We start from the raw sequence: 23,590 nt of genomic DNA on the forward strand, positions 1-23,590 counted from the left end.
CAAGCAGAGATGTGTGTGTGTGTGTGCGAGTGTACACCTGTCCTTTTTTTCCCCTAAGGGAAGTCTTTCCGCTCCCGGGATTGGAATGACTCCTTACCCTCTCCCTTAAAACCCACATCCTTTCATCTTTCCCTCTCCTTCCTGAAGAAGCAACCATCGGTTGCGAAAGCTGGTAATTCTGTGTGTGTGTTTGTGTGTTTTGTTCATTGTGCCTGTCTGCCTGCGCTTTCCCGCTTGGTAAGTCTTAGAATCTTTGTTTTTAATATATTTTTCCCATGTGGAAGTTTCTTTCTATTTTATTTACCTCATTATATATATGGCCAAATCCAAACTAATCACTGCAACACAGGCTGTACTTTCCAACAAAGGCATGTAGCCAGGCTTGGAGAAACACAAAAAGGACCACAGAATTCCTTACACCTTATAGCTCAATTGAGCATCACTCAAAACATACATATAGCAGTCTACACTCTCTGAGGAAGAGCCAATGTTTGCTTAGCAATGTATCATTTCTTATAATAATGTAATTTTCTGTTTTATATTACTGATACTGTTTACATCTAATAACTTTGTGTTCTACATACATTGCATTTATTTTTTTATATTACAATACAGTTACTAAACAAAGAACCATTTTATGCATTTTCTTCTACACTTTCTCAGGCAAGATGAAATTTCTTGCTGCACACTTACTATTACATTGTTGGCCAGAGTGAGATTTTGTCTATTATTGAGAAAAAATAGTTCTTCATTTTTCCTGTACTCCATAATTTTTTATTTTCAGTTTTATTTAAATTTATGTTCTTTGTATACAGACGATATTTTATTTCCAAGTAATATGGATAATAATGGCCTCTTACACTTTAAAATGGAAGTTTCATTCTTATATACATAGATGTTGTATCAGGAGGAATAATAAAACTGTTACATATAAAAGGCAGAGTGTATGTGTGTCATCAGGTATCTCCTCCCAAACTACTGGATTGATTTCGACCAATTTTGGCACAGAGGCAGCAAGCCTCATGATTATCAGCAGCCTCCCACCTCCGATAAGAGGGGCAAAATTGGAAAAAAAAAACATGTTTTTTCCAGCTACTGGCATACAGGCTGCCCTGCCCAAAGGCATGTTGTATGGGAACAGTATCAGTCTGTCAAATCAACCTGTTTTGCAGGAGCAAGGATGACTTTTTGGAGCCCAATATGTTGGCTGCCCGTGATGAGAGGCATGTTGTGTTGGAATAGCAGTGGCCTGTTTTATCAACCTGCTTCATATGATGGCCTGTAGATCAGGAGCTTAAAATGATTTTCAGGCCTGTCATGTACTGCCTGCCCTGCAAGACAGGCATGTCGTGGGAGTAGTATCGGCCTGCTATATTGACTCATATTGCCGGGCTACATGCCGTTCAACATGACTAGGAACAGTGTGAAATGGACAGAGGAGGGGATGGACAGTAAGAGGGGGAGGAGGAACTGGGCAGAAAGAGAGAAGGAAGGGGAGATACATGAATGTGGAAAGTATAGAGGGGCAGTGGTCAGGTGGAAAAGGAAGAAGGGGAAGGCAGAGATGGAAAGAGAGAGGAGGAGGATATGGTCAGAGGGAAGGAGAAGGCAGAGATGGAAAGAGAGAGGGGGAGGAAGATTGTCAGAGGGAGGGGAGGAAGATATGGATGTGGTCAGAGGGAGGGGGGAGGAGGGGATGGACAATAAGAGGGGGAGGAGGAGATAGAAAGGTAGAGGTGGTAAGGTGAGATGGATGGACAAAGGAGGAAGAGGAGTAGAAGGGGGAAAGACTTGTATTGAACACATACGCAGGCAAAGCCACAAGGAAAAGACTAGTAGTAAATATTTTAGGAACTGGTAGTACAGACTAGTTCAAATAAAGCATCCCATATAAGACGTGCCCCCCCCCCCCCCTTTTTTTTTTTTTTTTTTTTTTTTAAGGAATACAATTGTACACACAGGTAAAATTTCGTTTCATGCATTCATACTCCAGTTGTTTTGAATTTATTCATCAACTGTCTTTAATTTATTTATTTATTTATTTCAGAGTTCAGGCTGTAAAATTGTGACTGAGTTTACATAACATAATTTTTCAACTGTGATTGTGATTGTCATTTGTTAGCCAATTGTATTGTATTGTTTAAGCATGCCACATGTATTCACAAATGCTGAGTATGTTGATATGGTATTTGTGTATGAGTTTTGTAATGCACATACTGCTGCTGTTGCTTGTAGAAAACATAGTAGATGATTTCCTAACAGTAACATACCATATTTAATTTTTTGTCTTTGATAAACATTCTGTAAGTCTTTGTTTGGATTACATTCTAGTCAATAAGATGTTTCATTCTAAACAATAAAATATGTGACATGTTATATGGAACATTTTATTTGAATAAGCCTATAATACTATCTTGTAAAATATTTACTGTTCCTCCTTAAACAATTGATATGTTGTAATTTCTGTGTGATAATTTCTTTTATCATTAGAATAGTTTGGAACTGGACAGAAGATAAGAAACACTTTAGTGAAAAAATTAATGACAAGGGGTTATGATAAGAAATAAATAACTTTTCAGTTAAGTGGAAGGCTAAACATGGGAAACAACTCTACATAATAATTTTTAAATTTCAACATGTATTACATAGTAAGGGAATCATGCACATAACAGAGGCACCAGCAATACCTCCTCACTAACAGGTGGGATAATTTTCTAGCAGTTCCAGAAATTACTGTTTGTGTCATATGGAGATCAGTAAAGTAATGATATGTCTGATAGAAATGCATAGACCTGTTTGCTTGTCTTTCAGAAGTTCTTGATTTTAAAAGTGAATAAGCAGTTAAAATCCTCACACTGGTGTCACACTATTTCACCAACTTTTTTCTCATCAGACATCCAATGAATACTACACACATTCACATAGAGAAAGATAATATAGTATCCAAATTTAAAAAGCTCATTGCTTTTGGAAGGAAAAGAAAAAAAAGGAATGAGAATATTTATTTCTTCAAATTTTCTTCTCTCCTTTCTTCTCCTGAGCATGCTTTGATACACAATATGCATTTTAATATACGAGGTACTATACTGTTGGTGAAAACTGACCATTAATTTCATATAAAATACAGAAGGCAACACCTTTATATTCGGAAGAGTAAGAACACATGCTTTGTTTTCTATTAGTGTACAAACAAAATGCATATGGAGCACATGAAACTGCCATTTAGGTTTGAGCAAACTTGAAATTTATGTACAAAAATATTTCATGCAGGATACCTTGAGTATTAGTAGCTGTACTGGTAGTAGTGAGAATGGTAATAATAATTACAGTAATAGAACAGGAACATGTCAGAAGTATACAAAGAAATCATAAATGGACATTCCCACTGAGATTGCCAACAGATGAACAATCCATACTTACCACACAAAAGAAGAAATACCAGTACGGTGGACAACTACATTACACAATCATTAATTACAGCTGCAGAACTGAAGCTCATTTACATGATAACTGAAAAGGACTATTAACAGAACAAACAGGAGGGAGCATGTCTAAAGGGATGAGCCAGAATACCCCCAACAATAGCTTAGGACCGTGCAATAAAATGCAGGAAATGATGTAATACCTTTTGAAGAAATTAAAATATTTATGGTTCTGAACATTTTAATTGAACAGTAACACAATGGCAACAGTTGTATGTGAAATAAAAGAAAAACTTGAAAGATCGATAAGAAGATAGATGCTCAAAGAATGCAGCACAAGGCTAACCAAAATGAATTTTTTTACAGTTTTGTGTGTGTGTGTGGGGGGGGGGGGGGAAGGGGGGGGGCGGGGGGGGAGGGGGGGGGAGAGACATGAAATTGAAATGTAAGAGAAAAAGAGGAAAGACTGAGCAATACAAAAGATGTTAACATGGAAGTTTTGTAACACAAAAATTATATTATACACAAACAGGACAAAAAGGACACGAGATTGACAGAACATGCTGAGGAAAGGGAAGCTAAGAGAAAGAAAGGGTGTCAGACAACTAAAGGATTGATCTTCAATAATAACAACATGCAGAATGCATTTTACCAGCAGATAGATACTGGCAGTGTACATTTTTGTATTGGTCTATGGCATATGTACACAGCAAGGGGCATTGTATGTGAAACATAAAAGCCTATTTTTGAGTTTAAATCTCTGACACAGTTTATGGTGCTGTGAAAATTTGATTACCATTCCCATAGGCAAGAAGGGACAGGGGAAAGTCTAGGCTGGAATGTCAACAATTATGGAAAAGGAAGATTGCTACTCACAGTAAAGATACATGTTAAGTTCGAGGCAGGCACAATGAAAAGATTGTTACACATTAAGCTTTCAGTAAGGCCATCACCAGAAAAGAAAAACACACACACATTCACACAAACAAACATATTTCATGCACATTTGACTGCTATCTCTGGCTGGCCTGAGCAACTGTGTGCATGTAAGGTGTTCTTGCTTGTGTGAAAGTGTGTTTATTTTTTCTATTCTGATGAAGTCTTTGGCCAAAGTTTAATGTGTAACATTTTTTTTTGTTGTTGTGCCTCTCAGTAACTCAACCAGTCATCTTTACGGTGAGTAGCAGTCTATCATTTCCATAATTTTTTATATTCCCAGAGACAAAACGGTCTTTCTGGATTCTTGGCAATGTGTTGAGAGTTAACTATTATTCTATGTTTTGTTTTTATCTTAATAATATCATGATAATTGCCCCTTAATCAGTCAGTTGATTTTGTTAAGTATATTGTATGTGAATGTATTGTATTAAAGCATAAGCCTTCAAACATTATGGAATGATTACTCTTCACTAAGGTCAGAATCTTTCAAAATATTGGGTACCTGTTGATGGCCCAATAAGCCAAAAAATGATTGATCATGAACATATATTAGAGGATTGAGCTTTGGGTGAGAGAAGAATCCATCAAAATTATTATACCCAGGCAAAATTTTTGTTGTATTTTTTAAGACATGTAAAAGGACATTTACATGAAAAATGATTATAAGTAAATTTAATGTGAAATGAGATTCAATTCAGGTACACTTTAATATTTATCCTTTTAAACGAGAAAGAAAAAATTTCCATAGTCTGTGACACCTGTGAAATGAAAAGTCTAGAAAATTTAGATAGTTTAAAAGAAAACTCATGTATTTGACAACAAAATATAAACATATATAATATTACTTTTGTCAGGGAACAATACCATTATGGCATTAATTATTGTAGGAACTTGATAATGAGAGCACAATATTTTTATAGAAAATATATTTTTTTCTTTCTGTTGAACTGAAACAGGGAACAAATAAACATCTATTGATTTGGGTTTAGACTCTTCAGTTAACTTTTCAGGTGGTACTGAAAACAATAGAAATGGTAGGCGTATGAGACAGAACAGTAAGATAAAATAAATGAAATTCAACCAGGAATCAAACTACAATGTACCAGCCATGTGAAGTGTTAAAATATTTTGGCATCAGTAATATGCATTATATTAATGCTATAATAACTACATTTAAACAAGTAGAATTGGAAACAAATTGTTGTGAGTGTAGTAAAGAGTTCAGATGTGAGTGCCAAAGTTTGAGGTGGAGAACTGAAAAGAGTGAGGGCTTGAGGGGGGAGGGGGTGGTATTGAATTCTACAGCAGAACTGCAGAGAGTGGAGTATCTATGGAATCTGAAATGATAACCTAAGGTTAATAAAGTAAATTATGTGAGGAAAATACTTTTTGAATCTTCCTAGCATAGCAAATCTTTTTATCACAGAACTCAAAAATTGATCTGAAAAAACTATGAAACTGCGAGAGAGAATGGCTGGTCAGGGGGTAAAAGATTTAGTACTGCTGACAGACACAAATGAAAGAACATGACACTACCAGTTCTGCAAGCTAAAACAGAATCTATAAGCAGTATGAAATTTTTTTGGTCTCCTGAAGGCAAGTAATGGACAAAAATTCTGTTTTACAATTTCAAAAATGGATCTTTTCTTTTCATAAAGGAAGTTCTTTGATATGTAGGTGTGTCATAACCCAAATCAAAACTCTACCATATCTTCCAGTTCATGTCTCCTGATGAAAATGCACTAGAAAGAAATTAATGCTGGTATTGATCAGAAAAAACTTAATTGACATGAATAATAACTTAGACTCTTTTGCCGATTACTTTGTATGCTCCAGGATGTGTATTGGGAGTCACTAGTCTTGTTCTAACAGCTTTTTGATTCCTTTCATTATTCTGCAATTTCTGTTTCTCTGTATAGTTTTGGCTAATGTTATAGGACTTCTATTTGTGAATACGATATTTAAGGATGAAAGCCACAGGGGCTCAGCAGAATTTTTTACTTTACTTGTTTCATGGTCAAAATACTATGAAAGATTTCCATACCATGATTTTTAACAAAACACGTAATGAAAATATCCCATTAGCACACTTTTGCCCTGAAGTCGAATATTAAAAGTCTAAATTTAAATGTCCCAGTTAAACTCATAAAGCTTGCAATCATCCTTCCATTTCATATACTTCTCTACACCCTCACATTTGTGTAGAGTATCATCTTCATTTTTAGAAGAAGGAAGTTTGTAGTTTGGTCAGAGCTGACCACCTGTCCTATCCTCATAAAAAAAAACACTTCCATATTCTGTATACATTTGTACATTTTGAGATATATATTTTCAAGTTTTGCCTCTCGAATATATATAATAAAAAAAAACTGCACACAGAAGACAACATAAATCCCACAGGTATTTAACCGTAATTAATTCCTTGATTCAGTGTGATGTCAGATGGGTAGTATAAATTGGTGTGAAAATTGGAATACAAATGACTGTACAATGATTTGCTTTTAGTCCTGCAACACAAGATACATATTTAATGCCTCAGTCTAAATATGTTGATTAAAAGCAGATTCAAAATTACTCACAAATGTTATCAGGTCATACCGGAAACAATAAATAAATGGATACAAAAATGCACGACTGCAACAAAATAAGTGTGTTGGTAAAATAGATCTAAAGAAAACTGAAGCAACAGCTCAAAAATTTTGATCACTGACTATGCTATGATCATGTAAAGTAGACTCAGTGCAGAAGAAGAGCAGCAGCAAATTGAAAGAAACAAATAATGACAATGAAGCCACACACTAAATATCCAATAAAGACATCCTTCCAGAATGCTTAAATGTTAAACTCGTTGACTTAAGAAGAATGAAATTCTAGTTGATGAGCATACTGTAATGTATTTATGAGATTATTGCAGTAAACTTGAAACTCGCTTTTGGACAAAATTACCTGCCACTGAAACAATTATCCATTTAAAATAGTTTTTCATTTGAATCTGTTATTTTTCTTAAAGGAACAAAGCAAACCTTCACTTTTAGAACAGTGATGATAGCAAATGAAACAATATCAAATTTGAAAAGCTTTCACTCCTTTTCTTTGTGAAGTTCCTATTTGCGTAATACATCCAGCAGAACGTTTACTTCCGTACACTTGTTTTAAGCCAGGTTAATTTCAATAATTGTGTACAGTTTTGTATGTAACTGGATGCAATTTATAAAATATGAACTATTTTTCATAACTGGAACAATGTATGCATTGTAACATGAACCTTTTTATGAAAGGTGACGAAATGCAGATAATTTGACATTCAGTGTGCAGCTCTTTGACTTCCGCTCTACAGCTGTATATGCTAATGCACTCCCACCTTTTTACCTACATGTTTAGTTTTACAATAAGTATGAGAAATTAAATAAACTGTGTCTATTGAACCATCTGTGAAACAAGCAACAAATATGATTTTATTAAACATCTTATTAAACATACTTCCTTTAACAGTTTGCACTATAGCTCTTAAAGTAAATGATCTAGAGCTCTGTTACCTACACAAACAGATTATGCAAAGAGAGACATTTCAGCTAACCAGTGTCTATGAGCAATGTCTTTGCAGAATGAAGACATAAACTTGCAGAGAGCTTAGCGCACGCTATGCTATCAACTCCAAATATTAAAAATAAGAATTTATCCTGATAAAACAACATTTTTATTGTTAAATGCCATCACAATTTTATATCTGCTTGTATTGCTATTAAATGCTAAATCTGGCTTACTAGTTTGTTTTTCATGTGTAACAATACAAGAAGTACATAGTAGCCTAAGATTTAAAGACCTAATGAAAGCTTCAAATATAACATCGCCAGAGCAAATTAGATTTTCCTGTCATTAATTTTTAAAGTAAGCCAGAGACATTTATCAACAACGCTGTGTATACTGTACAACAGTTCATATTATTTAGAATTTTATGTACATTTTTACTATGAACTGTAAGTGAAACGTGTATATCTTAAATAAGTGCATCTAAGTATCATACATTTAATTAAGCATGCATATTGTACATTTTAACATGAAACTTTCCTGATTCTTTATATGAAGCAGTAGCAATTGATATGGAAAATTTTCCACAAAATCACATAAACAACAGACAAATATGCACTACCGCATGTGGCATTATATAATAGCTCCTAAGCAGTTTTTAAGCTTGAAGAATTCTTCAATGCCTTTTCCATACTGTTATCTGAAATGAACTTCACACTGATAAACCTGGCATATATTGTGACATCTAAAATTGTCAGTTTTTGAGCGAGAAAAGGCATATTCTTTTGAAACTAAGACAGAGATGGATTTTTTTAATGGTTACAAACCGAGATGAAAACATGGAAAATACTGTGTGGTACTGTTCCTCTGTAACTAAGCTGTCTAAAGAATCTTTCATGTAAACCCAAAAATTTAATTGCTGAAGCACATGATCTGTGTGACAAAGTTTTCACTCTTCCCTCCAACACTAACATTTTTATCCCATGAAGACTTAGTGCAACTGCTTGACACACCAAGAAAGAACTCCAAATTCAAAATCCATGAAAATTTCCATGATAATAATTTCCGATCGAATAGTTATTCATATGAGAGATGGACAAAATAGAACTTTGCTAAAGATTGCGACCTCAGTAGCTTAAAAACTTTAGAAGTGTCTTTTGTTATTGAATAATTATGGTAAATACACAGAAAACTAGGTACTGAATTACAAAGTGCTGTGGTTATGATCTGATACACAGATAAATTTAAGTAATAGTGACCACACTCAGAAGGCTTCTTATATTTTGCCTTTTAAAATTGAGGAAAGTATTTGCAAATTGTCTCACTGCATACTGACTCAAGTTTTGTTGTTATTTGTTAGGGGGACAGAGGAATAAGTAAAACACTATACCCAAATACAGTGTATAAAAATTAAATGCTGAAAATATATTACAGATGCTGTTTATAGTGACAACAAAACATACTGAGTTTGATGTTACTGCCAACAAAAAATGATTTGTGTGTCTTCATAGCAACAATTAGAGACATTTGGTTTGGTTAAATAAATACCATGAAATAAGGAATAAGAATAATTTGTCCTGAATGATCTACCAGATTTCACAAACATAAACAAAAAAGGCAGTTAGTGTAATGAATTTTTATTGATAATTTGAATGAGCTCTTCATTATACATTCAAGATGAAGGTCAATTTTAATCACATTGTAACATTTTTCTTTAACAGTGGGTATAGAATTCATTTACCAATGAAACAGATACGAAGAATTTAAGAAACTGAAATGAATTCAAAAATGAAATGAATCATAGAAATCCAAGGAGAAAGGAGTGTCAGACACAATAACCAGAAGAGGAAGCCAATATTACTCCATATCATATGATCAAGCTGCAGTATAATATGTCCATACATTACATGGCAACATACACATGAAACATTACAGACTACAAACTAATTATAAATTAACAAAATATACAAATAAAATATTTTATGTAATTCACAAAATATGCCAGTAAACTGCTAAATATATCCACATGAAATACTTTATTGACTCATGTAAGTGCGTCTATCTGTGGTTAATGTGCAATCACTACTGCTTCTCTTACACTCATACAGTTTTGTAATTGCCAGCAAGGTAACACTGCAGGCAAGTGGGTTGTGGTAAAGTTGTAGGTGGTCTGAGCAGTTGTGACTGCTTACCTAAATCTTTAACTGTTGGTGGCTGGTAGTTCTCAGGCTGATGGGATGATTGAATCAGTCTTGCTTGGCTTCCAGTGCTCCCCGCTGAGAGGGTTGACGTAGAACTCAGAGTAAGGTGATTTGGTGTTCTCCCTAGAGTCGACTTCCCTTTTGCTGTTGCAACTAGGCTTGAATCCTCTTCTCCCTCAGACTTTGTTCCAGGATCCAAATCATGCTGTTTGCCACTACCTTTTTCATGACTTTCATCTGCAACATAACATAATTGTAAAATGTTGTATTATATTGGATTTTTTGGCAAAGATTCATAGCCACTGTTGTACGTATTGTTTCAAGAAAGGCTTGTAATACAATATATGTGCTCTATTACTGGTACAATATATTTTGCAGATAACCAGACTGAATTGACAATGGGAAGTTCAAGATCAGCAGAAATGGGAGAACCTGCAGGGATCATATGTTGCACACCAACTCGAAGAGGCCACAGCACAAGTGATCAAACTGGCTGCTGCTGCTGCTGATGGTCATGATGAGGATGATGATACTGTGCAGTTTTACTCTCCATTGTTTCATGGAATTTCTTTTGGTGCAGTGCACTAAAAAGTACTTCTTCTGAAGAAGAGAGCAGTAGAACTCGTGTGAAAAGTCGATGACAACACTCATTGCAGTGGCATTTTTAAGGGTCTTGGAATTCTTACACCCTCATTCTGATACATTTATGCCTTAATGATATTTTTGCTAACAACAAATATCAGTTTCAGCTGATCTGTGATAAGGCACTGTCATGATACAATGCACAAAAGTAATTTCCCGGTAGACACACACACACACACACACACACACACACACACACACACACACACACACACACACACAAATCATACCTCTATAGCCACTCTTTCTATGAATTATATGACTATCTGATTCTGTTACCTACTTGGCAAGTAGTACTGTTCACAGTAAAGCTGTTTGATAATTAATAATGCATTGTAATAACTTTGTATATACAATTTTAGATAACTATTTATGAATGCATGCTTTCATGGTGATATCCGTTAATAGAATGTTATTAGGTTTCAAGCCACGTCAAGTGGTTAACTATTTACATCTACATCTACAATTACATCCATACTCTGCAAGCCACCTGACGGTGTGTGGCGGAGGGTACTCTGAGAACCTCTATCGGTTCTCCCTTCTATTCCAGTCTTGTATTGTACGTGGAAAGAAGGATTGTCGGTATGCTTCTGTGTGGGCTCTAATCTCTCTGATTCTATCCTCATGGTCTCTTCACGAGATATATGTAGGAGGGAGCAATATACTGCTTGACTCTTCGGTGAAGGTATGTTCTCGAAACTTTAACAAAAGCCCGTACCGAGCTATTGAGCATCTCTCCTGCAGAGTCTTCCACTGGAGTTTATCTATCATCTCCGTAACGCTTTCGCGATTACTAAATGATCCTGTAATGAAGCGCGCTGCTCTCCGTTGGAGTGTTCGATGCGGCTTTAAACTCAAAAGTATTTTATTATTTTAATTGCAGATGACTATTATTTGAAAATTATTAATGTAACCAAATTATTAATCCATTAATATCTGAATAAATTTCTAGATGAAAGATAAAAATCAAAAACTGTAGTGCTTTAGAGGTACCCAAAACACTCAGGAGAGTGCAGCACTTGTCGGAAGCATTGGTAGCTCCACACAGAATCAGCATCTACTGGCATTGGCACTCAAAAACAGTTAACTTTCCAGTTATTAGCACAGCAGTGGTATGATACAAATTCATGACATTCAGCATGAAGGGGTAATGTTACCAGGTAAATACCAGGCTACCAATAGCAACTACTGAACTTTTGTCACATAGAATCTGGAATCAAGTACCGGTTATGAACTAACACCAATACTCACAAGAACCAGCCCTTCACACTGAAGCCAAGTTAACTGACCGTGCATGAAGTACACACAGAACTTTGTTGCATGTCTCAGCAGAAGGTGCTTTTTCTGTACTTACATAGAGTGTTGTAGTAAAATGCACCAATCCATAAATAAGTCAGTCACAGAACCTTCCAGAGATTATAAGTGTTAAATGATAAATAACTTTAGGAGACATCAATCAAACCAGTATAACCAACAAGTTGTTGGAAAGTGGCTATAACCACAGTTCCACAGTAGATGATGTATGCCACATGGCAACAGAACTGAGCAAATAGCAACTTTTTCAACATATCACCTCCTTTCTGATTTGATACGTTAAATTTAGCTGGTATATGCATCAATAACATTAAGCAGTTTGTAAGTTCCCCTTCTTGATGGGCTCTATGGATATGATGAATGTAAAAGGTGACATAATTTAAGAGTACCTCACTCAGTCACTGTGCCATTTAGTAGCCTGTAGATAGCCACCATATAAACAGACACATAAACAATTTTTTTTAAAAGTGACTCATTCTGCAAAAATTTGATACTTTGGAACTATTAATGGAGCATAAGATTAGCTAACTGAATGCATTAGCAGACTAGGTTCTACAAACTATGCTGAGTGCATGTTTTGATTTGTTGTTGTGATGACTGACCGTTTAAGCTAGTAGTTATGTTAGAATTTGGATTAGAACTGTCAGATCAAAGAAAAAATTTACTGTAGATCTAAATAGGTACACCCAGCTTACATTGTTCAGATTCATTACATGTGATTATTCATAGAGAAGCAGGAAAGCATTACAGTCTACAGCAGATATGAAAAATTTCAGTACAAAAGTCAGTCTCAAAATACACTCATTCTCATAAATTAAGGATAATTGCAGAATGTGGTGCCACACAACATCGCACTATACAAAATGGTGCTAATAGCATAGGCACATAGGGAACATACACAACACAGATCTGGAAGTCCACAGTATCGGTGATAAGTTGAAAAAACCGCACCGAAACAAATCTGCTACAAAACACCACTGTTTCCTGCACATGTAACCTGACATCAATATGGGATATGATCATCATGCACATGTACACAGGCTGCACAATGGGTTGGCATACTCTGGATCAGGCATTCGAGCAGCTGCTGGGGTATAGCCTCTCATTCTTGTACCAGTGCCTGTCAGAGCTCCTGAGGTGTTGTAGGGGTTTGAAGATGTGCAGCAACGCGTTGTCCGAGAGCATCCCAGATGTGCTCGATAGGGTTTATGTCTGAAGAACAGGCAGGCCACTCCATTTGCCTTATATCTTCTGTTTCAACGCACTCCTCCATGACGGCAGCTCGGTGTGGCCGTGCATTATCATCCATCAGGAAGAAGATGGGACCCACTGCACTGCTGAAAGGTGGACATACTGGTGCAAAATGACATCCCGATACGTCTGACCTGCCACAGTTCCTCAGTCAAAAACATGCAGGGGTGTACGTGCAATCACAATCCCACCCCCACACCATCAACCAAGACCTCCATACAGGTCCCTTTGAAGTACATTAAGGGGTTGGTATCTCGTTCTTGGTTCATGCGAGATGAAAACCTGGTGAGAATCACTGTTCAGACTACACCTGGAATCATCTGTGAACGCAACCTGGGACCACTGTTCCAATGACCATGTATTGTGTTCTTGACATCAGGCTTTACTGGCACTCCTGTGACCAGGGGTCAGTGGAATGCACCTTGCAGGTCTCCAGGAGAAAAAACCATCTCTGTTCAGTCATCTGTAGACTGTGTGTCTGGAGACAACTGATCCTGTGGCTATGGTAATGTCCCGAGCAAGGCTATCTGCAGTACTCTGTGACCGTCTGTGGACAGTGATGGTGAGATATCGGTGTTCTTGTTGTGTTGTACACTGTGAACGTCCTGTACTGTAACCCTTGGACATGTCTCCTGTATGCTGGAATTGTTGCCATAATCTTGAGATCACACTTTGTGGCACACGGAGGGCCTGTGCTACAACCTGCTGTGTTTGGCCAGCCTCCAGTTGCCCCAGTATTCTGCCCCTCATAATGTCATCAACATGTGTTCTTTTAGCCATTTTCAACACACAGTCACCATTAGCACGTCTGGAAACATCTACACACTTACTCACGGCACGATACTCTGACATTCACCAACACACCTCTGCATCTGTGGACCGCTGCCAGCGCCACTATGCGACGACTGCAGGTCAACTGCACTGCATGGTAATACCCTGAGGTTATTTAAACCTGAAAACTACCCACCAGAGTGTTGTTTCACCATGTATCAGCATTATCCTTAATTTATGAGCACGAGTGTAAGATAATAAGCATTTGGGACAATATGTATCTTGTACAGCACTGTCTTGGATTTGACACTAGTGGAAGTGCCTTGAAATTGTCTTCCTCTGATGTGTAGGAAGTATCAAGTGTATATTTGCATCACAAGGATGGATGACTATGCAGGACACTGTTATGTTTGTGTTCTTATGCACAGGCATGGAATGAAAGGAAGCAAGTCTGCACCTGCTGAATAGCAAATGTATTGTCCATCTAATAGGGAAACTGTGAAAATCCACATCGTCCATGCTTGGCAAACCACCATGAAGTGCACGGCTGAAGGTATGTCCAATTGCTCCTGTTATTATGATTTCTTCCCATTCCATTCACATGTGAACTGTGGGAAGGTGATTGTTTGACTGCCTCTGTGCATGCTGTAATTATTCTAACCTTGTCCACAAAATCCACATGTTAGTGATACATAGGTGATGTAGTATATTCCTTGAGCCATAAAAGTTGTTTCTTGATACCTTGTCAATAGATTTTGTCGGGATAGTTTACACCTATCTTTGAGAGTCTGCACGTTCAGTTTCTTCGGTATCACTGAAACACTCTCCTACAAGTCAAACAAACATGTGACCATTTGTACTGCAGACTGACTGCATTTCACCATTATTCTAACAATAAACCAAGATCTACCCCTGCTTATCCAGACTGAGTCTATGTGATCATTCCATTTGATATCCCTACAAAGTGTTACACTCAGGTACTTGTTTGAGTTTGCCAATTCCAACCGTGACTCATTAACATTATAGTCCTAGGATACTACATTCTTTTTTTTGTGACATGCACAGTTTTATATTTCTGAATATTTTAAGCAAGCTGCCAATCTTTGCACCACTCACTGAATATTTATGCAGCTTCTTTCAGACAGTACTTCATTATAAATAACTGCATAATCTGCAATAAGGTTTGAAGTTACTATTAATATTGTACACAACATCATTGATATACAACATGAACAGCAAGGGTACCACCACACTTTTTTGGAGCTCACCCAAAGCTAGTTTCGCATCTGACAATGGCGCCCCGTGCAATGTAACATGCTATGTGCTCTCTAACAAAAAGTCCTCAATCAAGAGACAAATTTCACTTGATACCTCATATGATCAAACTTTTGATGCTAAGCATAGTGTGTTACTGAGTCAAGTGCTTTTCAGAAATCAAGAAATACTGCATCTACCTGACTTCCTTGATCCAATGCTTTCAGTATGTCATGTGTGAGAAAGTATGAGCTTTTAAATAAAATAGAAAGAAACTTCCACATGGGAAAAAATATATTAAAAACAAAGATTCCAAGACTTACCAAGCGGGAAAGCGCCGGCAGACAGGCACAATGAACAAAACACACAAACACACACACAGAATTACTAGCTTTCGCAACCGATGGTTGCTTCTTCAGGAAGGAGAGGGAAAGACGAAAGGAAGTGGGTTTTAAGGGAGAGGGTAAGGAGTCAAGGAGTCATTCCAATCCCGGGAGCGGAAAGACTTCCCTTGGGGGGGGGGGGAAGGACAGGTGTACATTCGTGCACACACACACACACATATCCATCCCCACATACACAGACACAAGCAGCTGCTCTCCCTTAAAACCCACTTCCTTTCGTCTTTCCCTCTCCTTCCTGAAGAAGCAACCATCGGTTGCGAAAGCTAGTAATTATGTGTGTGTGTTTGTGTGTTTTGTTCATTGTGCCTGTCTGCCGGCGCTTTCCCGCTTGGTAAGTCTTGGAATCTTTGTTTTTAATATATTTAAAGTATGAGGTTGGTTTCACATGATCAATGTTTGTGGAATCTGTTGCTGACTGGCACGGAGAATGTTATTCTGTTCAAGATGGTTCATTATGTTTGAGCTCGGAATATATTCTAAGATTCTACAACAAATCAGTGTCACAGATATTGGACTGCACACTCTGCTGCAGAGTGAAAATCTCATTTTGGAAACAACCCCCAGGCTGTGGCTAAGCCATGTCTCCACAATATGCTCTCTTTCAGGAGTGCTAATTGTGCAAGGTTTGCAGGAGAGCTTCTGTGAAGTTTGGAAGGTAGGAGACGAGGTACTGGCAGAAGTAAAGCTGTGAGGTCAGGGTGTGAGTTGTGCTTGGATAGCTCAGTTGGTAGAGCACTTGCCCGCAAAAGGTAAAGGTCCCAAGTTCGAGTCTCAGTCCGGCACAGTTTTAATCTGCCACAAAGTTTCACATCAGTGCACACACTTCTGCAGAGTGAAAATCTCTTTCTGGAAACAACCCCCAAGCTGTGGCTAAGCCATGACTTCGCAATATCGTTTCTTTCAGAAGTGGTAGTTCTGCAAGGTTCGCAGGAGAGCTTCTGTAAAGCTTGGAAGGTACGAGATGGGGTACTGGCAGACATAAAGCTGTGAGTCATGCTCAAGCAGTTGAGTTGGTAGAGCACTTGCCCGTGAAAGGCAAAGATTCAGAGTTCGAGTCTCGGTCTGGCACACAGTTTTAATCTGCCTGGAAGTTTCATATCAGTGTACACTCTGCTGCAGGGTAAAAATCTTATTCTGCATATTGGACGGTAGTTCCGTGGATCACTTCTATTACCCTTGGAGTTACCTGTGCTATTTTACAACTACTGGGTACAGGTTTTTCAAAAAATGTTCAAATGTGTGTGAAATCTTATGGGACTTAACTGCTAAGGTCATCAGTCCCTAAGTTTACACACTACTTAACCTAAATTATCCTAAGGACACACACACACACATCCATGCCCGAGGGAGGACTCAAACCTCCGCCACAAAGTCCATGACTGCAGTGCCTTAGACCGTTCGGCTAATCCCACGCGGCAGTACGGGTTTTTGTTTGAGGGATCTATGACAGATTATAATTAGAATTGGGGGCTAACTCAGTCAAATATTCAATATAGAATCTGTCTGGAATTCCACTGGGCCTTGGCACTTTATTTATTTCTAACAATTCCAGCTGTTTCTCAACACTACTGACACCAATACCAGTTTCATGTGTGTTTCAGGTTGTATGAGGACTAAATTGATGCAATTTCCCTGGGTTTTCCTTCATAAAGGAACATTAGAAAACAGAATTAAGCATTTTAGTTTTTGTTTTGCTACACTCAATTTCAGTTCCTGCCTCATTCACTATACACTGGATACTAACTTTGCTGCCACTAACAGCCTTTACTTGTGGTCACAAATGTTTGGGAATTGTGAAGGCCATTCGACAATCTTCTGCTATGGTAGACACTAAAGCTTTCATGATTTGGCTTCTTGACAGCCAAACATTTAGGATCTTTTTATCTATACTCCTATGCTTTGTTCTACATCTATTATGCAGTAGTCACTGTAGGTTTAGAAGTTTCTTTACAGTGACTTTATACCAAGGAGGGTCTCTCCCATTATGAACTGTTCTACTGGATAAATATCTATCCAGAGTGTGATCAACTATTCTTTTAACCTCCACCACAGTGCATCTGCATGCTTTGGTTCTGTGCTGAAATTTTCAAGTTTCTCCTTGAGATATGACACTGCCAATTTTTTCCTATTTTATTGAACATACATGTCTTCATGCCTGTTTTAGTTGCCCTTTGTGTTTTGTTGTTATAACTGCCTCATTGTCACTACCAATTTCGATACGGACATCCTCAAACAGGTCAGGTCTATTTGTTGCCATTATATCCAATATATTTCCACCATGAGTGGGGTTCTGAACTATCTGTCCTAGGCAGTTTTCAGAGAAGGCATTTAGTAATGTATCACAGGATGTCTTATCGTGCCCACCACTAACAAAACTGTAATTTCCCCAATTGGTTAATGGATGATTAAAGTCTCCACCAATGATTACAGTATGATTGGGAAACTTACACACAAGCAAACTGAGATTTTCTCAAACGTTTTCAGTTACCTCAAGATATGAGTCTAGTGGGTGGTGACAGAAGGATCCAATTACCATTTTATGCCATCACTGATAGTGAGTCTTGCACAAGCAATCCCACATGCAGCTTCAGTTTCTGTCTTGGTAGATATGAGTTCCTTGTCTACTGTGACAAATACACCACCTTCATTTCCCATTAGCCTTTCTTTCAATATACTATTAAATTTTCTCCAAAAATTTCATTGGTATCAATTTTAGTTTTCAACCAGTATTCTGTTCCTAGTATTATGTGAGCTTCACTGCTTTTTAGGAACACTTCAAACTGTCACTTTGTTGAGAATATTTTGGCAGGCAACTATTAGGATTTTAATACTCTCACATGTGGGAGGCATTTCTTTCAACCTTACACTGGTACTTGTGGGTTTCTTATAGCTATCATTACATGGATGTTATGGATAGTGACCTGATCTTTTTTCTTTTTTCAAAAAACAAAACAAAACAAAAAAAACCTGTGTGCTCTCCCACACACAGATGGCTACCTGGGTAGCAGCCTCTGATGTGTAGTGCACATCTGACCCATTTGCGGGCAACCTACAATTCTCAACCCTATGGCACAAGTCCAGGAAGTTGTAGCCTAACTTCTCACAGAACTTCTCTGGTTCAGTCCTTCCAATCAACTCAGAACCAAAGGCCATAATCATTTCTGGAGACAATGATTTAAATTGTGAGCTCTTTTGAAACTCTCAGCGTTCTCTGTCAGATGCTGGAATGATTCAAGTATGACCTCGAAGTCCAGACGACAAGCATAATTTTTTCCAATGTGTGTAGCAATCTGCATTTGCTTGCACTCTGTTCCCTCAATGGCTCCTAGAATAGCCTCTTCAACATGTTAATGAGGCCCCCATGTATACACACTGAGTTTGCTTGGTATCCTATTCTGTCTCTTACTGCCGGCTTCCTAAGCAGCACCATCATTTGCTGTATGCTTGAACTGCCAATGATGTTTGGGATGTGGCTCAACATTTTTCTCCCATAAGAATTGGAACACTCTACCTTCAGGTCAAGGACCGTAAAAGTAGGGTGTTAGTGATGGAGGAGAAATTAACAACACTAAACAAGATGGAATACATCAATATTAGCAACATACTACCATCTACCTTTGCTCAGAGCCACATTGAATTTAATAGCATTTGCTGTACCTTAACACTAGTTTAAGCAATCTCTATTCAGATAATGAAATTATCTGATCATCTGTGTGGTCCAAGACAACATTTGGAGCCATAATAAACCCTCTAGTTGATCATTTGAGACTGGTTAAAAATGTACATTGTCCCGAAACTCAAAATCAGATGTCTGCATATCATGGGAAGTGGTTTTGTCATTGAGTATCAAATTAACTCAACACTTCAAATTGCCTCCAGTTTCTCTCCATATCTTCCTAAGTCCACAGACAAGAAGATTAAATTTTAAAGATCCATCAATGATGAGGAATTGGAGTCACAGCACAAGCACAGACAGAGGAAGGATGGGAAAGGAAATTGGCAATGTCCCTTTCAGGGAAACATTCACAAGACTTTCCTTCATGACATAGGGAAACTATAGAAAACTTAAATCTAGATGGCTGAACAGGGATTTGGACCAGCATCCTCTTGAATGTACATCCTGTGTCTTACTACTATGCTACCTTACTCAATCCAAATTTAAAGAAGCTTTCTTATCACGTTGTGAAGCTACAAATCTTTAAGGAATGAGCATCCTGGAGAGTTTGACTTCACCACAGCCTCAAAGTTTTAAAAGAGAGTGAAAAAATTTCACTCCTGGTGGACTATATGCTTTGATTATCACATGTAATGAGGATCCAGTGGCAAGTTGAAGTTTAGACTCTTAACACTGAGGTACACTTGTGTGGCTAAACTGGAACAGAAGACAGGTGTTATGGTTTGAGTCTGGTAAATAGTTTTAATTTGTCACATATGATCAAAAATTTGCATGCTTCTGCAAGATTAAAACAGTTTCATCATCCTGCTTGAAGTGATTAACAGACAAAATGGTCATACAGTTTTCTAATCAGGAAGCATTGATTCGGTTTTATAAATTAGTCCACACACTTTTCAAGATAACCCGTGATGACTGAATGTTGCAAACATCTGTTCACCCACTCTTATGCACAAATACCATTATGAACACGGCCTTTAGTACCACCTTTACAATAAGTAAAAAAGAGAGATCTACAGCAAATTCCACAAAAGTTGATATTTTCCACTGAAAAAAGTTCATCACACCTCACTTTTTACAGTGAGAGGGACTTTCATCCGTCTTTACTTGCTGTGTATAGATATTCATAGTGTACACTACACTAGACAAGTCTCTTTCTGATTACATAGAACAAGTAACTGGCTCCCATGAAACAGATGTGCAGGATATTTCCATGGTCACAAATGACCAACAAAACAATGGGAAACAGAAAAAGAAATGTGGTACAGAAATCAGCTGTTTTAACTCATTCTTGTAAATTTTATACATTTACTTTTGGCATTAACTATTTTAAATATGTTATTACAATGAACCTGTTCTGATTGTAAGTGTAAGTACTATGAAAATGGCTTTTAAAATGAAAAAATCTACAACTGGTCATATTATGCTTAAAACTGCTAAAATTGCTCTTCGTTTACTAAAATCCTGCTATAGTGAGAAAACAGAAAAGAATGCACATCATGCCTACTCACAATTTCACCTTAAATACAGGGTCACATTTTGTGGTTATTCTAAAGCTCATCTATGCCTACTTTCATTCTCACCTTGAATATGGAGTCACACTTTGGGGTAACTCCAAAGCAAACTGCAACATAGGGCCATTAGAATCACATTATGAAGCAAACCTAGAGACTCGTATAAACCACTATTTCAGATCTCTGACATTCCTCCTTTATCATGTACACTCCTGGAAATGGAAAAAAGAACACATTGCCACCGGTGTGTCAGACCCACCATACTTGCTCCGGACACTGCGAGAGGGCTGTACAAGCAATGATCACACGCACGGCACAGCGGACACACCAGGAACAGCGGTGTTGGCCGTCGAATGGCGCTAGCTGCGCAGCATTTGTGCACCGCCGCCGTCAGTGTCAGTCAGTTTGCCGTGGCATACGGAGCTCCATCGCAGTCTTTAACACTGGTAGCATGCCGCGACAGCGTGGACGTGAACCGTATGTGCAGTTGACGGACTTTGAGCGAGGGCGTATAGTGGGCATGCGGGAGGCCGGGTGGACGTGCTGCCGAATTGCTCAACACGTGGGGCGTGAGGTCTCCACAGTACATCATTGTTGTCGCCAGTGGTCGGCGGAAGGTGCACGTGCCCGTCGACCTGGGACCGGACCGCAGCGACGCACGGATGCACGCCAAGACCGTAGGATCCTACGCAGTGCCGTAGGGGACCGCACCGCCACTTCCCAGCAAATTAGGGACACTGTTGCTCCTGGGGTATTGGCGAGGACCATTCGCAACCGTCTCCATGAAGCTGGGCTACGGTCCCGCACACCATTAGGCCGTCTTCCGCTCACGCCCCAGCATCGTGCAGCCCACCTCCAGTGGTGTCGCGACAGGCGTGAATGGAGGGACGAATGGAGACGTGTCGTCTTCAGCGATGAGAGTCGCTTCTGCCTTGGTGCCAATGATGGTCGTATGCGTGTTTGGCGCCATGCAGGTGAGCGCCACAATCAGGACTGCATACGACCGAGGCACACAGGGCCAACACCCGGCATCATGGTGTGGGGAGCGATCTCCTACACTGGCCGTACACCTCTGGTGATCGTCGAGGGGACACTGAACAGTGCACGGTACATCCAAACCGTCATCGAACCCGTCGTTCTACCATTCCTAGACCGGCAAGGGAACTTGCTGTTCCAACAGGACAATGCACATCCGCATGTATCCCGTGCCACCCAACGTGCTCTAGAAGGTGTAAGTCAACTACCCTGGCCAGCAAGATCTCCGGATCTGTCCCCCATTGAGCATGTTTGGGACTGGATGAAGCGTAGTCTCACGTGGTCTGCACGTCCAGCACGAACGCTGGTCCAACTGATGCGCCAGGTGGAAATGGCATGGCAAGCCATTCCACAGGACTACATCCAGCATCTCTACGATCGTCTCCATGGGAGAATAGCAGCCTGCATTGCTGCGAAAGGTGGATATACACTGTACTAGTGCCGACATTGTGCATGCTCTGTTGCCTGTGTCTATGTGCCTGTGGTTCTGTCAGTGTGATCATGTGATGTATCTGACCCCAGGAATGTGTCAATAAAGTTTCCCCTTCCTGGGACAATGAATTCACGGTGTTCTTATTTCAATTTCCAGGAGTGTATGTACATTATGGGAACCCTTATATTCTTTACAATCAATGTAATGGGTATGGACAGCAGATCACAAAGAAAACTGTGGTAGTCATGTCCACTTTGACAGACAAAAGAAAAACTTATATATGACCTAAATCAACACATTCCTGTGCCAAAGAGGTACTTTTCACATGGGAGTTAAACTTCATAATAAAATTCCTGAACACATAAAATCATTTACTGAGGACAAAACCTTTGGAAAATCATTTATAGCATCACTGTTTTTACTCTACTGAAATACTTAATGTATGATGTGTACTATTCATAATTTTAAGGAAATTTGCACAGGAACCACTTTCACCCGTACATCTATAAACTGACTTGGCCAATGGATTATGCATAAACTGTTTTTGTAGGTAACAGGACCAATAAAATAGAGTATAACACTCTTTTCAAGCAGTTGTACAGCAAAACTATGCCCTGCTCTTAGATACATAAACAATCTATATTTAACTGTTACTTAAATTTAGAGTGTTCACTATCAATTACAACACCAGTTAAATTGTTAATTCTCATTAGTCTTCTCATTCCCCAGCATCATTCTAGTTACACCTAAATACAATTCAGTAAGTAAAGATGTTAGGGTAACACTTTGATTTGTAACAGAAAATCTGTTTGGTGAGTGTTAGTAGGATGTCTTTCACATTACAAGTACCTGTGAGAGCAATCTTTCTGGAGTCCAGACCAAATAAGGTGGCCAGAGATCTAGAAGGAAAAACCTGAAAGTTTTGAGAAAATAGACAAAATAATATACAGAGAAGATAAAAACTAAAATTACTTTCTTTTTATGTGTGTGTTTGTAATAACATTTATTTGCAGTGTGGAACTACTATAAATTTTATTCTGCGGGCTCTTACAGATTTTGCTTTTCTTTTTCCTTTCTCCACTCTCAGAACAACAAAAAAAATTTAAAAATGTTTAATGTATTTCTGTAAATAATTAACATTATACCTATGTGTACTTCATTTCTTACAATATGAATTCTTCATTGTCATCTATGATATAGTATTGTATG

The 23,590-nt window shown here is 38.3% G+C and overlaps 1 protein-coding gene across 3 annotated transcripts in view; it reads right to left on the minus strand.

Moving 5' to 3' along the window:
* Positions 1 to 23,590, minus strand: part of LOC126283955 (protein still life, isoform SIF type 1) — a 1,235,171-nt gene that overhangs the window by 8,240 nt on the left and 1,203,341 nt on the right. For all 3 annotated transcript variants that reach the window (XM_049982390.1, XM_049982392.1, XM_049982391.1), the window contains one exon: positions 10,082 to 10,327. In XM_049982390.1, the coding sequence (XP_049838347.1) occupies positions 10,082 to 10,327 (246 nt within the window). The remainder of the gene's footprint in view (positions 1 to 10,081; positions 10,328 to 23,590) is intronic.

The sequence above is a fragment of the Schistocerca gregaria genome, chromosome 8 (genome assembly GCF_023897955.1).
Source record: "Schistocerca gregaria isolate iqSchGreg1 chromosome 8, iqSchGreg1.2, whole genome shotgun sequence".
NCBI lineage: Eukaryota > Metazoa > Arthropoda > Insecta > Orthoptera > Acrididae > Schistocerca > Schistocerca gregaria.